This window comes from Myotis brandtii, unplaced genomic scaffold (genome assembly GCF_000412655.1).
Source record: "Myotis brandtii unplaced genomic scaffold, ASM41265v1 scaffold41, whole genome shotgun sequence".
NCBI classification, from domain to species: domain Eukaryota; kingdom Metazoa; phylum Chordata; class Mammalia; order Chiroptera; family Vespertilionidae; genus Myotis; species Myotis brandtii.
In genome coordinates, this window is record NW_005365763.1 from 1,257,569 (window position 1) to 1,277,753 (window position 20,185).

General features: G+C 36.7%; 1 protein-coding gene across 6 annotated transcripts in view; it reads right to left on the minus strand.

Moving 5' to 3' along the window:
- PARD3 (par-3 family cell polarity regulator) overlaps positions 1-20,185 on the minus strand; it is a 744,562-nt gene that overhangs the window by 260,562 nt on the left and 463,815 nt on the right. For 5 of the 6 annotated variants that reach the window (XM_014545438.1, XM_014545437.1, XM_014545440.1 and 2 more), the window contains one exon: positions 7,218-7,449. In XM_014545438.1, the coding sequence (XP_014400924.1) occupies positions 7,218-7,449 (232 nt within the window). Of the gene's footprint in view, positions 1-1,742; positions 1,854-7,217; positions 7,450-20,185 lie in introns of those variants that run through there. The other variant, XM_014545442.1, reaches the window with a different exon arrangement.

The following is a 20,185-nucleotide window of genomic DNA, read 5'->3' on the forward strand; positions in this document are numbered from 1 at the left end:
TATTTTTCATCCAGTCTGAAATTGAAATGGACTTATCTCAGAACTGTCAAAAATTTCTTTTACAAGAAGGTTTGCTTTGCAGAAACTATAAAGTAAGTGTCATTCATGATACTTGCATTCTATATTCATGCTGCAGGTCTATGGAAAAGAAACATTAAAAAGCGTCAGGAAGGCCTCAGAAAGGCCTAGCTGTCATGCTCTGTGCCCCTCCGGCTCCCTTTGCAGTCAGCTTCAGTGCTGTAGAAGTCAGAGGCTCTCTAGTTAAAACTGCCAACAAGGAAAAGAAGAATACTTGAAGAGTAGAATATCAGCTACTCTAGAACTTGTCTTTGCTAACAGGTCAGGCTGACACTTATTTTCCTGTGTTAAAAACGGGAACCTCTGTTTACATTCAAATTAAAAGAAGCATACAGTAAGTACTTGGGATTTACAAATTTGGAACTTATTCCAAGGAAACCTCCCAATAGGTGTACTTATAGAACAATATGTGTTCTATTCCAGATGAAATAAGAAAACAAGTAAGATTATGCAGAATCATTCCCTTAAATTTCAGTCTTCCATGACATAGTATTGCTCCTGTACCTCATTTGGATGAATTAAACTGCATTCTCTACATCCCCAGCAGGTTGTACCAGATGCCAATTGATTTTACCAACACGAAACTGGTCACATTAATCCACAAGGCCTGAGTCATAAAAAACGACAAGTCCCAACACTTCTGACACAAACAAATAAACCCTGTTTTGTGTGTGTTCTTCCTATAATATAGGTAAATTCCACTTGGCAGAGTGGTGCGAGGGTAGGGTAGCAAGCTGCTACTATGTCTGCAGAGTGAAATCCTTCTCACGGCATACAACCCAATTCTCCAATACCCTTTTATTAAATGGTTTTCTTTTTCATCATCACATTCATTTCTAAGTGGAATGTAGTAACCAATAAGGTTTTCAGAGAAACAGAGGTAGCTAAATGCAGTCTGTGTGTGAAATCCTGAGAGGCCATGAAAAACAAAGCCTTCTTCCAAGTAGAAAACTTCATTCTAAAGTAAGGACACTGATCCACCTGGGCTGGCACTTGGATCTGTGATTGGAGCACTTACCCAGGCAGACTCCAGAAACATTTAAATCACTCCAGAAACATTTCTATAGAAGTGTGTGCCTCCATTCCCTATGGTCTCAGCAAACCTCAGGATTACTGGTTAAAGTATCTCTACTTTTCCCATTGGAAGCACTTGCTGGTTCAGCCATCCCTGAACACAGATATTTACTTTCTTAACCCTTCATTTTTTATCTAAATTCCGTAACCCATGAAGGCACTTTTCTTTGCCCAAAAGTCACTTTCTAACTGGCCCACTTGGTCATCAACTGATGAGTGACTATCCCAATGGACACACCTCCTTGCCCTTGAACTATTCATCTGCTGCCTGCCTGTGTCCCTAGCCACTGACCTACATAATGAAACCAAATTGGTACATTACATACTCTTGAAAGCATTGATTCTTACATCTGATTGGTGTGTGCTGATGATTTCTGAATACGCCAGCAGCTAGGACTATGGTTTTCCACTATGAAAAGGGGCTAATAAAAATGATAGGAAAGAAAAACACTTCTCTGCCTTTCCAAGCAGTGATTTAAACACCAAGATTGAAATCAAAATAAAAAAGTTCCAAATTAATTAATATGGAAATTACAAAACCATCAAAACTGCTGATGTCGTAAACAAAATTTGTCAACAGCCACTAAGAATTCATTAAAAGTAAATTTATTGTTTAAAAACAACTGTGCAACATGTGCTTTTCAAGCCATTTTTGAATCTGGTTTGTTGTTCATCTCTTCTCAGGCTTCAGTTTGGCAAGGCTGAACAAGAAACACGGTACAGACACACAGTTAGTACGCACAGGTAAGGGAAGAAGCAATAGTAAATTGTGTTTGTTATTCTCTCAACAGTCTAAAAGGTATAATCCAACTACAACATTAACTTTTTTAAAACATATTTTTTAATTGATTTCAGAGAGGAAAGGAGAGAGAGATAGAAACATCAGGGCATGTGCCCTGACTGGGAATCAAACAGTGACTTCTTGTTTCATAGGTTGATGTTCAACCACTGAGCCAATACCAGCTGGTATAACATAAACTTTTAAAATCTGATCATGTTCACTGTGTTCTGAAAACAATTATATTCTAAACCAAACAAGATTTTAAACTAAATGATCTATTTCTTCTTACAGAACTGAATAAACAATGCCGCAGGGACTCAGGTCATCATTTTAAATGTAATTGGAGGATTCTATTTTAATAATGTGAATATTGCAACATTACTTTTGCTTGAGCTTCCATTGAGATAGCTATAGCTACCACAAAAGGACAACAGCACAAATAACCTGATACATGCACAGTAAGGTCAGCTCTAAGAACCTTCAGTGCATGCAATTCTGGGCCATTCAAATGATAATAATTCTGAGTTTTCAAGAAAAGCAATATCAAATTGCACTTACTCTAGGGCTGAAAAAAAGTATTTTTAAATGCTTAATATCTTGTTGATTATTCAAGTTGGAGATGGAAACAGGCAAAAACATGTTGCTCGATAATGCTGTTATTGGAGGTCAAGGTTTGATCTCAGTCTGGGCACATGCCCGGGTTGCAGACTTGATCCCCAGTGTGGGGCATCCAGTCAATGATTTCTCTCATCATTGATATTTCTATCTCTCTCTCCCTCTCCCTTCTTCTCTGAAATCAATTTAAAAAATAATAATGCTGTTATTTTCATTTAAAAATGAACACATTTAAAACATTACACAATAGATACCTGTCTCTCTTTGGTGCCAATTTCATAAAATTGCAGAATTCTCAGAAATATTTTAGAGTATTAAATTTGAATAGCCAAGCATCTTAGAATCAAACATATACAGACTCAAAAGTACAGCTGGTCCCCCCCACTCTGTACTTTGCACTCAGAATGATTGCATTAACAAATCATGTTACCTGTTCAGTAAGTACACACAGCTTTCTGAGCTACAAAGCCTCTTTAATTAAGGCAATAGGAGCTCCATACATGCAAAAGAAGATGTTGTATATTCAAGGAGAAATTCATACAAACATGACACACTTTATATTTGTTATTTGATTCCTTATAGATTTAAAACTTGCATTAAGGCAACTTTGCACTTCATATACTCCATAATTTATAGACAGAATTCATATGACACAACATTCTTTTCCAGAGTTATCAATAATTAAATCCTTTTTGCCCCGGCCATATGGCTCAATGGGTTGGAATGTTGTCCTGTACACCAAAAGGTTGGGGGTTTGATTCCCAGTCAGGGCACCTAGGTTGCCAGTTCAATCCCTGGTCAGGGCATGTACAGGAGGCAATCAACTGATGTTTCTCTCTGTCTCCTCTCTTATCAATAAAAACAAATCCTCAGGTGAAGATGAAAAAATATTTTAGACTAAAAACAAAAATAATTAAATCATTTTTGTGACTATCATTCAGTGTGTGAAACAGAAAACAACGTTATTTGTATATACAAATGAACTAAAATACCTGCTCAATGTTCCACAGCTTCCTCTCGTAGAATTTTAAAAATATGGTCCATCTATTAGGCCCTCATCAAATTTAACCAAAAATCACACATACACCCTATAGGGGTAGCAATAGAGTGTGTGGTTTGTTTGTTTTTTTTCCAAGAGGTGTAGAGTTGGGGGTGGGGTTAAGGGGGGGAGGAGAGCCTGTGAGCCTATCTTCGAAGGAAAACACATTATTACTTTCTCAAGCAACTAAAGAGAAAAACCTTTTTCTATTATCTGAACCAAAACACAGAAACAAAATCATAACACACACACACACACACACACACACACACACACACACACCCCTGCTTTGTAGTTTAGGCCAACTATGAGAAAGCTATACTTGAATCTCCTTACAAACTGTTCTAAAAAATCTATAGGCACATATACATTTTTATTAAGCTATTTAAAACCAACCTTGCTAAGGAAATCACATACTATTTAAAAGAACAAAGAGAAGGGAAGCGACTAATTTTAAAATCTTACTATTTTCCCTATGTTATTAAAAACACATAAAAGAATCAATCTGAGAGTCTATTAGTCTCAAATAATTAGATCCAGTAGGTATAAAAGGCAGTAAAAAATATTTTTAAAAAACTAATAATGCTTTAAAAGTCTTCTGAAATACTATGGAGATATAATAATGGTATGAAGAAATGACTGAGAGCCAATAGTAAAACAAAAAGCTTATTTTATGTTTAATAAATTATTCTCAACTCATTTCCAAGGAGAGTGTTTGGTAAGCTTCAACCATTTCCCAGAGGGAGGAAGCACTGGTTTGCAGTCAGAAAGAAGACAGTCATGATCAAGAGAAGTAGACAAGATAGAACAACTCTGCTTAAGTCATATTTACATTCTCCATGGTGAGGGGAAGCCAAGTTTGTCACCCCAAAATATGCCCCTTTTTAAGACATTATTTTAAGCTAGTTATTTTTAAGGAATGACAGAATCAGGAAAAACCTTTGGTCTTCCTCCTAACTGTCTAAAAGAATTTAGATAGAGGACTTGCTCTAAAGGAGCAAATATCACAGATAACTATATTTTAATATGATCTAGTGTGATAGACAGGCAGGAACCTATCAAGAGCCATTTAGTCAGTCCTTTCTGTGTCCCACTGTTAAAGAGGCAGGTTCCATGTTCTTAGGGACCCCATATGTGTATAGGTAATAAATCTGGTCATTTTCTCTTATTAATCTGTCTCATGTTAATTTTGTTCATTTCTCCAACTGGAAGAACTTAGAAGGGTAGCAGAGAATTTATTTTTCCTCCCCATGTGGTATGGTGCTCTCCTGGGAGAAAAAGCTCAGTTTTGTGGAATTCACATACTTCCATGGTGTAAGTCCTCCCACATGGCTGATTTTAAGCTGGCAGCATGATGTCCCAGAGCTGAAGCCGAGAAGAGCACACCATATACAGTACTAGCACCATGCCAACACAATCAGTGTAAATAACCTCAGAAGCAGAGATTATAGTAAAATGTAATAAAATAATTCGGAAGTGACAGTTTTTGAGTATTTTATAGAACTTATTTAATTTTTTGTAATGGTTGTATTTAACAACTGGTTGGCAAAAATCTCTAAAAATTGAACAACTGGCTTTCACAAGCCAATGTAGGCTGACTCTAGCAGACCATTTATATGTTATATACCCAGAAAAGTATAGACATTTCTCATTTTCTTAACAGCCATTCTTAAATATTGGAAGAACACAAACTTAATTCTTAGAAAAAACTCTCAGCCCTGGCACCTAAACACAGAAGTTGATTTTCAAGAATACCCAGGCCTTCAGAGTATAAATGGGTCCACTTCCTCATCACAAAGCTGGTTATAGGTATAGGCTATAGAATTTGATCTAGAAAAAACATCATATAGTATTTCACAGAACTTGTAGCAAAAAGAAGGTTGGACTGTGTTGTACTTCAGGGTCCCTTTGAAACAATATATATTTCCCCACGGCTCTGACACTCTCCACTCCTCTGGCCCTCAAAAGAAAACTCTACTATAAGGTCTCTCTGATTCTGGAGTTACAAGTTAAAAAAAAAAGCATTTATAATTAAAATAATTTATAAAATAATTTACAAACAAACTAAAAGTTTGCTTATTCTCTATTCCATGAGAATAACAGAGCACTGTGTCTATTAGATAAATGTTAGCTGATGAATAAAAACTAACAAGCCATTAGCTTTCAATAAGACTTCGGGATGAAACCCTGGAAATGTGACTGGGCTCCAAGTGGGCTCTGTAAGTCTCAGGGGACCCTTATCATATTCTCTAATTTGAAGACAGTAGTATAAAATCCTCCATCTTTAATTGATAGGCAACCACCTTATTTCTGTGTGTTATGTAGGTGACCATTTATGAGCTGTCAGTTTGCATATAAGGAATGAAAAAACCCCTGGATAACAAAGAAACTGAAATAAAGTGGCAATTAAGGCAACTTCACCCCAAGTGTTCTTGGACATGGAATATAATGAAAAATGATGATCTGACTGAAAATGGATTCAGAAGGATCAGTATATAAGCAAGAAAAACTAATGTAAAACTAAGAAAAACCCAATGTTATGAGGCACTGGAGATGGAAATCCAATTGTATTTAAATTAAAACTGACAGGGCTAATAGATCAGGTTTTGTGTTATCTCCATCTATAGCTTACGTCTTTCATGCACTTAACTTAATCAGACATCTACAGAACATATCTATTGTGAAGGCAGGATCCTAAGTCCTCAATTTTGTAGGCTTGACATATCTATAATTCCTTGAGTTACTGAGGGCAACCTCAGGATCATCAATAAAAAATTTCTGTGAAAAGAAAAGCTCATTCACATTTTCAATTAAAAAAGGTCAAAAGGAAGGGATTCATAATGTAGGATAACTACTTTTTGACGAGTTGAATGATTATGCTGTATGTTTTCAAATTTAAAACATCATCATATGTTTAGGGGTTTAATTTATGGAACAATCAACTAATCTTTATATTGCACATTAAAGACCTGAATATTATTGTTCACATTAGATGAACAATTATGGAAGAGTTGCAGTGCAACTTAAGAAAAACTTGTCACTTTTATTGTGTGGCAATGATTTGTAAAGCATGATATGCTAAGTAATCCTATAATATAATTTAGGGACACAAAAACTTCTGTCAGAAAACAGCCAGAGACTACATTTAATTAAACTTTTACTATTGAAATAACATAAATTAAATTAATCAACACGGTTTAATTAAAGCACTATTTGTAAGATTTTTTTATTAGACTTGTTATTAATGAACGTTTAAATGCTACCTCTAACTTGAGCTCTATGTTAAATTTAAATAATGAACCATTGTTCATACTCACAAAAGAACAAACACTACTTTAACAGTCTTTTGTCTCAATGGGGCTGTTACTCTTATGCATAGCTAAGATATAGACTTGTCCCTCCTTCCTCTCTATAGTCATTTCCATAGTTGGCAAGATATCATCTTTAAGGTTGATAAAATGGTTTAAAATAACGAAAGTGAAATCATTAAGAATATAGCAATGAAGTAGCTAAGACTGAAAAGAATTTTGGTTAACCTCAAACAATGTTTTCAAATTTGTGTTTTAGTATTTCTTATTAACCTCATACATATGTTGAGGAATGATCCAATTTGGGTTGGTAAAGACTTACCTGAACATGTCTCCTAGACCTTTCAGCATTCCCTTCTTGGCTTTCATTTTATCCTTTTCCTTATCTCTATCTTTTTTCTTCTCTTTTCCAGTTTTATCCTTTCTCCTATTAATCTTATCTCCTTTCTCTTGGTTTCCATTCATTTGTCTTTCCAGAGAATATGAAGGCTGGTCACTGGCTGTGGACACAGACTCTCTCCCTGATCTTGAGCTTTCTTCTGTGTCTTCTTCCACTTGGAAGGAAACAAAAACAAAAAAAGATAAGGAATACAGTGAACCAAAGGAACAAAAATAAGGAAGCTAAAATATATGTGAGGATTTTATTTTCCCACATGTTGTACTGTACAGTCCTGCTATTAACATGGGCTGCAGTGCTGTTTACTTTTGCATGGAATTAAAACTGAATATGTGATGTGGATGACTTCTATGCACATGTGTATCCCTATAGGAAAATGATGTGCCAATAGACTGAGAAAAGCTGCTTTTCAGTCAGGTGCTGATTTCCCTGGAGTAACATCTTACTTGACACAGAACATGTATTGCTGTGGGAATTGGCTGGTCCTCAGCACAGATCCGTAATGGTCCTTTTTACATATTTGCAAAATGAAAATAAGCAGTCCTTCCCCAAGTGCTTACACTCCTCCTGGGTAAGGATGAAGTGGATCCACTCTGGCCCCTCATTAATGGATTATACCACTCTCTAGTTAGCACACCAATGGTAGCACAAGAAATTGTTTCCTCAGGCTCCCAAACATGTCTATTTGTCATTTCTACAAACAGGCTGGATCTTCACAGCCTCTGCAGCTTTTATTTATGTTTTTATTAAATAAGGCAACATCACAAGCAAATGGTACTACATCTTCTAATCCTAAATAATTTTGCATGTGAGTCTACACAATGGCAAGTAAACAGAGTTGGATGGAGTCATGAAAAGGTGTGATTCAATAACCTCATACTCCTCTGAACTTTGTAGATAAAAGCTGTACTTATAACAAGATTCCATCCTTTGAACCAACATTTCATAAGAATATGGTCCAATACCCCAAACTGTTTGCATTTGAAAGAATGACAAGTAACTTAGAGTGGGTTTCCACCTACCAAAAAAATCTTTCCGAATTTAAGTTGGGAAGCAATAGATACACATATTCAGCCATTCTCATTAGATCTTTTCTGAGATTAATTGCCTATGGTTTGGGGCTTTGTGTTACCCCTTGAATTCAGAGGTCATCTTTTTTTTTTCTCCAGCAACAAACAAAGTATGAATCAATATTTTTAAGCTTCTTCTAATGTAGAGCCTCTTCCTTGTCTTTCACAAAGAACAGATCTCTAAATAAAGTTAATGTATCTTCAAGTGAAATTCAGTGAGGGGCACTTAAGTTAGCAATACACAATAACAAGAGTATAATAAGACATATTAAAACAAACTCAATATCTTAGTGTTATGCTACTAAACCCTCACGCATCTGAAAAGAGACTATCAAATGATGACATGAGTACAGCCAATTGATACTTTTATTAATGCCAGCTATTTACCATAATACTAAAATAATTCTTTTTGTTGACATATTTGGTTAAAACAGGGGTCCTCAAACTACGGCCCGCGGGCCACATGCAAATACAAATATTGTATTTGTTCCCGTTTTGTTTTTTTACTTCAAAATAAGATATGTGCAGTGTGCATAGGAATTTGTTCATAGTTTTTTTTTAAACTATAGTCCGGCCCTCCAACGGTGTGAGGGACAGTGAACTGGCCCCCTGTTTAAAAGGTTTGAGGACCCCTGGGTTAAAACATGAGCCAACATATTTCCCATTCCAGCTGGTCATACCCTAGGTCTATCCAAAGAGTAAGAACATCACCGAGTCTAAATCCAGGCGGTACTCTGGAGGTCATTTAGACCAACTTCTTCCTCTAAATGCTGAAGAAACAGAAAGATCTGGGTCCAGCACACTCCCCGCCTGGGGATCTTGCTATTATGATATCCTTGTACAGTTGTACTTTAGCAAGACCTTCATGAATTTTTAGTCAACTCTGTTTGTGATTGCTAGATTCCATGCTTCATTCAGCATATATTTCAGCAATCTATCAACCAGTCATTACACAGTCTTCCTAGAAGATAATTACAGCAGTCAGAAATATATTTCAGAAACCTGTTGTCAATCCTATGGTAACTGAATACTGTGATTTGTGGCTCACACTGATGAAATCACTCAAGAAGCAAGGTCAATTGTGCAGTGGCTCTAGGATGGGTTAGCAACTGTAAAAATGACTTCAGAAAGATTGACCTTTTTCTGTACTGAGTTATCTAAATGTGAGTCACTCTCTTCTTCCAATGAACATGGCAGGTTTTTAAAAAAAATTGTTTCTTTTACTCTTTTTCAACTAATGCATAAATAGAAATTGTGCAGATTTATTGGAGGAAGCCAGTTACAATTTTCAGATGGCCAATGCTAGTAAAAATCCATAGCCTTGCAAATAAATGCTGAGCTAAGGCTGTAATTTTTTGTGGTCTACATAGAGGAGGGAAAGAATATTCTGGCCTAGTGTCTCAAGAGCAGTGATGGCGAACCTATGACACGCGTGTCAGAGGTGACACGCGAACTCATTATTTTGGTTGATTTTTCTTTGTTAAATGGCATTTAAATATATAAAATAAATATCAAATATATACATCTTTGTTTTACTATGGTTGCAAATATCAAAAAATTTCTATATGTGACACGGCACCAGAGTTAAGTTTTTCAAAATGCTGACACGCTGAGCTCAAAAGGTTCGCCATCACTGCTCAAGAGCTTGCTAATTATGTGAAGCTGTTTCAATGACAGCCCCCCAGGAGAATGTAAATATAGCTTTAGTAGGGCTGCAGCACCTTGTCAATACCCTTGATATGGCTATGCTCTGATTGCCAATCACTCCCTCAACCTTTTGCGAAATAGGTGTGGCCTCAACTTTGAGATAATTGACCAAATCACTATAAAACAATTCTCAAAAGTTCTTGGGAGCTACAAACCTAGGTCGGTTGGTATACTTAAATTAAACAGATGGATGGTAGTGGGTGGGTTTTCTAAACTTCACAACATGCAAAACTCCTTTTACCTATACTTCCATATCTCTTTGTAACAAACTTTTATTGTTGCACTTCACATTATGTCTGTCTCCCACTCTCTAAGCTTCTAAAATGAGGAATGTCAGGCAGACAGCAACTGCTCATAAAAGATTGTTTAAATCAAAGATTACTGGTACCTGACTCATGACTTTATCCCAACCACACAAGCATTTATGCAGTCTCTGGGTATTGCCATTCCTCTCGCTTCAGAACAATGCCCACTCTTCCCTAATAAAGCCTGAAAAAACTGGCCAGACCCCAACTACAGTAATACCGGGAAGGCCCATTATACACTTGATTCTTGAACAACACGGGGTTTAGAGGCACCAACTTCCACACAGTCAAAAATCCACATGTAACTTTCACTCCCCCAAAACTTAACTGCTAATAGACTACTATTGACTGAAGCCTTACTGATACCATAAGCAGTCAATTTACAGCTTTTGTATAGCATATATTACATACTGTGTTACAATAAAGTAAGCTAAAGAAAAGAAAATGTTATTAAGAAAATCATAAGAGAAAATACACTTACAGTACTGTACTTATTTACTGAAAAACACCCACGTGTTAGTGGACCTGGGTAGTTGAAACTTACAATGTTTAAGGGTCAACTGTACTCGCTTCGGCTCTCATCAGTTTCTGGTATATTTTTATGATATTATTGCTAGTGCTGTATGTATTGTCTAATGGATTACACAACCTTCATCAATGTTTGAAACTATAAAAAAATGCGCCCAGTAAATGTAAACGACTTTGTCTTCCACAACAGCCATCACCATAACTCATGAATGCTAGTTCTCAGCCTGATAGTTGGCAGAAGTACAGGGGCATATGTCTGCTCTTGGCTTGGTAATAGAATAAAGGAAGAGCCATCACAACTAACTGTGCACTGAAGTTACATTTGTTGCCAATTCTTTTCATAATCACAGTAATTTTCTGGTGTATGTAATACCAATTATTTTATAAATTGGGTGAAACAGAGAAAATTAGTATTAAATCATTTATTAACTTTGGGTTTTATAAACACATTTGATAAAATAAAATATCCTAGCTCAGTTTCCTGCCCCAAGCCAGTGAACTATTTAAGATGATACTTGGACATTTGAGAATTGTTTATACTTAATTTGAACATTCTAATTTTGATAATACATTATCACAGAAATTCTTCTGGGGGTGTACTTATTTCACTAATCCATTTGATGCTAACTAATTAAAAGTATTTAGCAATATGTAGCTTCATATGTACAAACATAAGATGTTCTTTTAAAGTATTGCATTACATATGTTTCAAAGTCTAAAATTATTTGATAGGGAAAAATAGGAATATCTCACTTTACCCTATAAGATTACTCTTTTAAAAACTTGAACTGGCTACACATGCTTAATTTATATATATGTGTAAATATATATAATCATACTCAAGGTCCCTGATATACTAGTCAGGTTATTTTAAAGTTTTAAAATTATTTCTGTACATGTAATACTAGCTTTATAATAAGATACAACTCAACATTAATAAAATAAGAAACCATATAAATAATTTTTCAAGTAAGAAAACTACTGAGAATATATTAGCAACAAATGGCTTGATTTATGTGTTCACACAGAAAATTACAGTGCAAGAACTAACCATAAACCTACATTTAGATAATTTACTATTTTAAGTGGTATATAAATTTTACAATTTTTCTCTTTAATTTTGCTTTTTACAGATTATTACCTTTCCCTTTGCAGAGAGCCTACACAAAGAAATATGATCTCCTTCCAAACAAATAGAAATTTCTATTTTTGATGAACATTTATGCCTATTCTAACTAACTCTATGCACTGAACTATCAGCTATTTTCCCATGTGATTACCTATAACAGATACTCTCAAGTTTCTCTTTTTAAAGAAGTTATAATGTGAAGCTGCTTATTTATCTTTAATGCAGCACACTCATTGTACAATTAAGACATTTAATTACCATGTTTTCAACAAATGCAAATAAAGCTCAATTAAAATTCTAGTCTGTGTTACAAATTAAGCTACTCAATTCTGCAAGGTATCCTGTTAGGACTGAGTCACCAAGAAGTTTAGAAAAAACTGGGCACGCATATGTTAATGATTATGGAAAAAATGACTTCAGATTTCAATTGAAACTCAAGGTTCTGTACCTTATACCATAAATAAATATTTCTATCTAGTCATCACAAACAATATATTGTCAAAAGCTGACTATGAGCCACATGGTCAATGATCTTCCCCACACCCTCACCATTAAGAAGCAATGCTATTGTTGATCTCTGCTGGTTGCTTATTCAAAACCCAATTTCCCTTTCTTCTTCCTAATGGGACTCTGACTGTGTTCAGGAATGCAATCTAGCTCCAAAGGGTAAATCCATTATAAAGTTTACATGAGCCTAACTTATTGATTTATTAGCCCAGTGTTATTATTACCCAGAATGACCATATTAATCTGAACGGACATATTCCATGCTTGGGAAGATGGCTCACTCCCTTCTGTTGGATATGAATAAGAAAGTAAAACGCCTCTGCTATTACCCTCTGGATTGTGAACAGTACAACCAAAGGGGCAGAAAGATGTTGGTCTTTGATAACAAAGCTAAGGCTGCGGAATCAATAATCCCTGACACTGCCCAACTAACTCTAGAATTCAGTTATGTAAGACTGTATTTTCTAATGGTGCAAAGTGTTCTGAATTGGATTATCTATTGAATGCAACTAAAAGCATCCTAATAAGTACATTATATAAATCAGACTTTACAGCAACTTTGAAATATCTACAATGCTATTTATCACAAGTGTAAGATTTAACAGTGCATGTCACTATAGGCAGCTCTGACAATTTTACTATAATTAATTAATTTGTTCAGATTTTTTACTAGAGTTCAATGAATTGTTCAATAGGTATAAACAGAAGAATACAAAATAAAAATGATAGCATTACTTCTTATTCATTAGTAAAAAAGTATTCCCCTCTGCAGGCACAGCCCAAAGAAGCATCCTTAAATATTTGTTGAGTGAATGAAAGAGTGAACAAAAAGCCAACCATGTGAAAACTATTCTTTATTACTTCCAATTTATAAAGAACAGTGCATGAAATCCATGCACATTAGAAGGGGATTAATTAGAGGAAATATTTTAATATTGCTATTTGCCCTTTCTCTATAATAGAAGTGTCAGAGATGAAAGAAAATTATCAAAATGTATACGAAAATCTTCCTCCTGTCAGAATCTGGGGCGTGCTGCGGGACCCAGAGTCAAGTCCCCACCCACCCGTGGCACCTCAAAATTGCGTGAGACCCAGACCCAGCTGGCCCCACCCTTGTCAAGCCCTGCCAGGCAGAGGGGTGCAGCCTCAGATCCCCTGGCCCAGCACTGGGCGGGGGGCACAGTCTCAGGTCCCCCATCAAGCCCCGCCGGGTGGGGGGCACAGCCTCAGGTCCCCCGTCGAGAACCGCTGGGCAGGGGGCGCAGCTTCAGGTCCCCTGGTGCTGGGGTGGGGGGCCCGGCCTGAGGTCCCTTGGTCCAGGGTGGGGGGAGCAGCCTGAGGTCCCCCGGCCCAGCACCAGGACAAGGAGCGCACCTTGAGGTTCTCCGTCAAGCCCCGCTGGGCAGGGGGCACAGCCTCAGGTCCCCTGCCCTGGCCCAGCGCCACGCAGCCTCAGGTCCCTGCTGATTGCTCGTTAAGGGAACTCGGCCTCCACTGTGGGTGCAGCTATCTTGTGTTATGGAAACCCCACCTCCGCTGTGGGCACTGCCATCTTTGTGATGGTCAATTTGCATATTCCCTCTTTATTAGATAGAATTACCCCGAATACTGGAAATACTTAATGATAGAAACAAGTATTTTTGAGTAATTTATAATTTACTTTGGAAGACAAAGGATTCAACATAATAATTATAAACAGGATGACACAGTCTTCAGAATCTATCTTCATAAAACAAAACTTAAATTAAGTTAAAATAAGACATTAGTAATGGAAAATTTCACTATACTTAGCAAATCCACTGATTACTACTAATTTCTATTGATAAATGTTAAATAAAACACAATGTAACAAAAAATAAGTGAGGACTAGACTTCTGGGCAATGCAAAGTCCTGTGTAGAATTTGAAAACTTTGGAGATATATTATTTTTGTTTTTTATTTTAGTTGAATATTTTGACTTTGGAAAAGGAGGAAACATGTAGAAAATGAAAAGCTAGTGATACAGATGGTGTCCGATAACAGGGTCTGCTTTTCTGGACTCTGACTTTTAACATTAGAATGATGAGCTACTGACAATGGAAAAACTCAGTTTTTTTAGAACACTATTAAAAAAAGAACCCATACACACAAACCTGGCATGAAATATGAAGAATTAAGAAGCTTTTATGCTTAAATGTGGGGTAGAAATAATAACTGAAGAACCAAGAGTATGAGCATGAAAGAAAAAAAAAAGATATGAAAGAACTGGGTGATATTTATCCATTGATAAATATAGAAGAGGTTTCATCAACTGGAGGAAAGTTAAAAAAAATAATTACTAAGACATTCTATTCTAAAAGTACATTTATATATCTCAGTTTATGTTGGGGTGGGACTATGTGGGAAGATAAAAACAGTAAGATCACTCTCTCAAAGAATGTTACAGTTATTACCATAAACGATTCTTCACTTCTACTCTACAGTCTAAACTTCTCTATAATGCTTTCTCCAAATGAACCAGGTAAAATGCTCATGAAGATATTGGTAGAATAACACCTCCATTATTTCACCTTTCCCAAGAGAGGGCTGCAGAACAAGTACAATGAGGGTAACACCCTCAATTTTCTGAATCATTGCAAAATTGCTTTTGGTATCCAGCCAATTTTTATACTCAATGATGGTCCACAATGGATATGGTTTCCAGTCCATGGGGACAATGTACATGGAAGCTGAAGGCTTTCCTTTCAACAGACAGAATTGACTGGTTACATAATCAAAATGGTAGCATTCATAATAACCCTGCTATTGAAACTGAAATTTTATTTTATCAAAGGAGTGAGCTTGGTGTCAAATTTATGTTTTAACATTATACAAATATTAGTAATAGTGTCAAGGAAAGACATTCCAGGTCACTGCTATGACTTTGTTAAGTGGAAAAACAAAACAAAAAATAAATAACAAAAATTTACAAATGTGATAAATAGTAAATGGTTAGCAATACCCTATTTTGATATTTATTGAGAATTCAAAATGGCTGTTCCCCCTAGTCCAATGCTCTTAAATCCCATGCCACCCAATCCATATAGGGCACCCACAAAAATTTCCTGATTAAAAAAAGTGTATATAGTAAAACCTCAATATAAGAGACTAATTCTGGGAGGGAGAGTCTATTAAAGCTGAAAGTCCACTGTATAACAAAGTAGGCTTTCTGAATGCATATGTTAAATAATTGACAAATTAGTATACCTATTTTTACTTATGTAGACACGTTTGTATAATTAAAATTAAGTATGTATGAAAAGTTTAATTTTACAGAAAAGTTTTCTGTATGTATTACTGTAATTTTTAATTTATACTGAACAATGCGTGCATTCACCAGTCACCATGAGTAAACAAATGCACACAACTGGGGCATGGCTTAGTGCATGTCAGAACATGGGCCTGCATGCCTTAAAACTGCTACAGAAAATCACACCGACAACAGAACCAACTACCACGTGTGATGTGGTGTGATCACGTGCTAATCATTTGCCGAACATTTAAGTATGTAGACTGTAGTTGTAGATATGGAATATTTATTTATGTCGGCGAAATTACTAGTGTTTCATCCCAACACATGGCCTATTTGCTAAAATATATTAAAAATAACAGTAATTAATAACAAAAAAATAACCTGTTAATTTAATTATAAGAAAATCTTGTTTAAAAGCATTTTAAAATTAACAGGGTGTTAATTTTCACATTTGACATATGGACCAGAAATTTTGTTCCTTAAATCTGGTTTGTTAAATCGAGATCCACAAAATCGAGGGTTTACTGTACTACTGTTTCAGACACTAGATTCTATATAATCACTTAGGGCTTTAGAAAGTCAAGGGAACCCTGGCCAGTGTGGCTCAGCTGGTTGGGCATAGTCTCCTGAGCCAGGACACATGCCTAGGTTGCAGCAGGGTCCCTGGTGGGGGCTGTGCAGGAGGCAGCCTATCAATGTTACACTCTCACATCCATGTTTATTTCTTGCTCTCCCTCTCTCTTCCTCTCTCTCTAAAAATCAATTTTTAAAAAAGTCAAGGAAAAACTAGGTTATTTAGAAAAAGGTTCCTTGAAGAAGAAAGAAGGTCTAATGTACACATGAAAGGAGGAAAGTTTGAGGGCAGTAAGAAGATACACCTCACTGAAAGTGCATGGTTTGGGCAAGAATGTGCATGGAAGCTTGGGGGACTGAGAATAAGAATGTGATTATAGCCCTAGCCAGTTTGGCTCAGTGGATGGAGCTTCAGCCTGCAGACCAAAGGGCCCCAGGTTCAATTCCAGTCAAGGGCACATACCTTGCTTGCAGGCTCCTCCCTGGCCCAGGCCCAGGGCTCATGCAGGAGGCAGCCATGTGTTTCTCTCACATCGATGTTTCTCTCTGTCTTTCCCTCTCTCCTCCACTCTCCCTAAAAAATCAATGAATATCCTTGGGTGAGGATTAAGAAAACAAAACAAAATTTAAAAAATGTGATTATAGAGCTCACTCAGCAAATCTAAAGACAGTAGAGCCAGTTAGGAGATCCTAACCATAACCTCAGATATTATATAATGAGGAATTGGACTAGATTGGACAGAAGGAGTGAAATTAGGGGGGAAATTTCAGAAAGCTTGGTAATGGAGTGACTATGCAATGAGATAATTATTCTAAGTTTCTGAGCCTGTAAGTGCTAATGAGAAAAATCACATCATCTTCGTCCATCTTCGTATGAGAGATGCTAAGGGTGTAAATGCAGTTTCTCCCTTTCCTCCAGCATTGCGAAGCATCATTACTCACCTGGGTTATTGTATCACTATCATATAACTGATCTTGCCACCAACACTGCTACTTACATCCCATCCTTGATAACCCATCCTTGATCTCATGGCCCCAACAATCATATTCTTTTACTTGATATTCTTCAAATGCTCTTTATCTTCCTTAGTGTAAAACAAATAATTTAAACTATGCCATCAGTGATCTGTTCTCCACCTACATGTGAAATCCCATTCCTCACTATGTCTTCACCTGCACTATACACATTAACCTAATAGAACTGCAGCAGTCCAGAGATGCTCCCCGTGCACCCTATTGAAGACCACTCAAGTAACAGCACTCATCTCAGCCAACACCTCTTCTAGGAAACATTCTCCCCTTACTTCCCTCTCCACTCTAATTCCAGAGGCTGAGCAGGTATGGAACCCTTTGGTGCCATGGTAACTGTGCATTACAATGTTCCTTAATTACACTGCTTCTCAATGTTGGTTTATCCACTGGGTTGAATCACCCCTGACCCCTCAGAAATTTAGAGGCTAAATATCAGATCTTAGAGGCACTTAAGCACATTTAACTAATTTAAAGTGGTTTTAATGTAATTGTCTTTCCCATTTGGAAGTTTAATATTGTAGAAAAATCATAGGACTGAGAATCAGAAGGTAAGCATTCAATGACTTAATTCCTAAGTAAGACCTTGGTCAACTATTTAAATATGTTTTTCTTATCAAGAAAATGGTGAAGGTGAGGAGTCTGTAATTCATACACTTCAGATGTGATTTTTCCCTGGACGTTATAGCTTCAGTTACTTTTCACCTGCAAAAGGAATGGAACATACATACTGCATTCAAAAACTTCCCAAAACTAATCAAGGCTGCTTTTCTTAAACTGCAGATGATATTTAAGTATACAAATTGACATCAAAAGATAAAATAGGTTCCCTTACTCCTAACATTTCAGAAAAAAACCTTTTATAGATCAATATCCATCAATACTCATTAAAATAATAACCAAATAGAAAATATTTTATAAAGTTCTTTGACTTTGATACCTATTCCCTGATTTCTTCAACATATTTGCTATATCTGAAGGCTCTGCTCAACATAAAATTAGACTTAGCTTACATTATTTTTGCTCAAATAGGTAGTAATCAAAGGTGGCTAGAAGTGAGCAGAACCCTGAGTAGAAAATCTGAGATATCAAATGCAATATGCTATCTTGTAGCTAATAAAATAAACAATAATTCACTAGGAAGCTATCATAATTAGCTGATTTACTAATGTAGTAAATTTAATTTCTTGAAATCTCATACTGCTAACCTAAGTTATGTATATTGTAGAACAATGTTTTTTCTTTCTCCTAATGAAAGTACCATAAGAAAGTACGCAAGCTACTCAAAAGCAATTTATCTCTATGTTCTAAGGTATACGGGTTTTCACATTTAAAATTCTAAGCTAGATATATCTTAAAATCAATAGGTATAATTAATAGGATAGTATTGGGTTTTGTTGTGTTTCACCTCCTTGACCCCAACAAAAACAGTTCCCAATTTTTAATTGAGAAAAAATAGAACTACATATTTTTCTTTTTTTTAAATATATTTTTATTGATTTCAGAGAGGAAGGGAGAGGGAGAGAGAGATAGAAACATCAATGATGAGAGAGAGTCATTGATCAGCTGTCTCCTGGAGGCCCACTACTGGGCATTGAGCCTGCAACCCTGGCATGTGCCCTTGACTGGAATCGAACCTGGGACCTTTCAGTCCGCAGGCCGACGCTCTATCCACTGAGCCAAGCCAGCTAGGGAAGAACTACATATTTTTCAAAAAGAAAACAAAGAAATGTTATTGCATGCATTTTCTCGGGAGCAACAGAAATTGATTAATTATGGGGGATGCTGAGAGCCAGGCAGGGTATGTAATTTGCATAAAAGAGGGAACAGATTGTATATGCCTTGACCTGTCAAACATGGCTACGACCTTAGAGATAATGGGTCCCAGGGCACAAAGCTCCATCTTGATCCAGACGAACATACAACATGGAAAGGCCAGATGGATTAAATGAGAGATTAAAACACTGTCTTCTGCCATCGCCAGGGGAAGAGCGTAAGTGTTACAGAAGATGACAGATACCAGATACCACATGGATCCTGCCCCTGTCTTTTGGCCCCCCGTGTTGTGCCAATGCCATAATTTCAACACTGCTGAGAAGAGACAAGCCTGTTTAGAGCCATGAAATGTAGCCACCGGGGAGATGCACAACCCAAGTGACAAGAGCAATCAATGGTACCCATGCCTAAGATGAAAAGGGCTCAGTAAGGGAAGAAAACAAAGTCTTCCATACACCACCCAGCCTGGACTCCCTCCTTATGCAGCTTTTCAACTGGCCCTCCCCATCCCAATGTTTCCAGGGTGTGCTACCTTCATCCTTACAAGATGTCCTGGATAACAAAAAAATGCTCTGCTCAGACAGTGGTCCTTTCAAAGCAACCTTCAATAGTGATCGCACTTTCATTTCAACAGGTGGTTGCAGCTGTCATACCACCTTATAAGGAAGTACACTCTGTCAGAGTCCTACAGAGCACAGACAATGGCAGGACACTGGGCACACGGCAAGGGTCATGTTGCAAGGCAGGGATGCAGGAGCACAACCAGAAATGGGAACACAGATGCTGGCAAGGCCTAGCAACAGGAAGTGTGCTGTGAGACTCTACAAGCCAGGTTCGGAAAAGGAAGAGCTAGCTGAGCTGACTTCTTTCTCATGATTGGAGCCATGAAACACCTTTTTCTTTCTAGTTACATGTGAAGGTGACAGCCTAATGACTACAAGCAGTAAAACAAACCTTGACAGATTATAGACATATATTCTATATATAATATATATTCT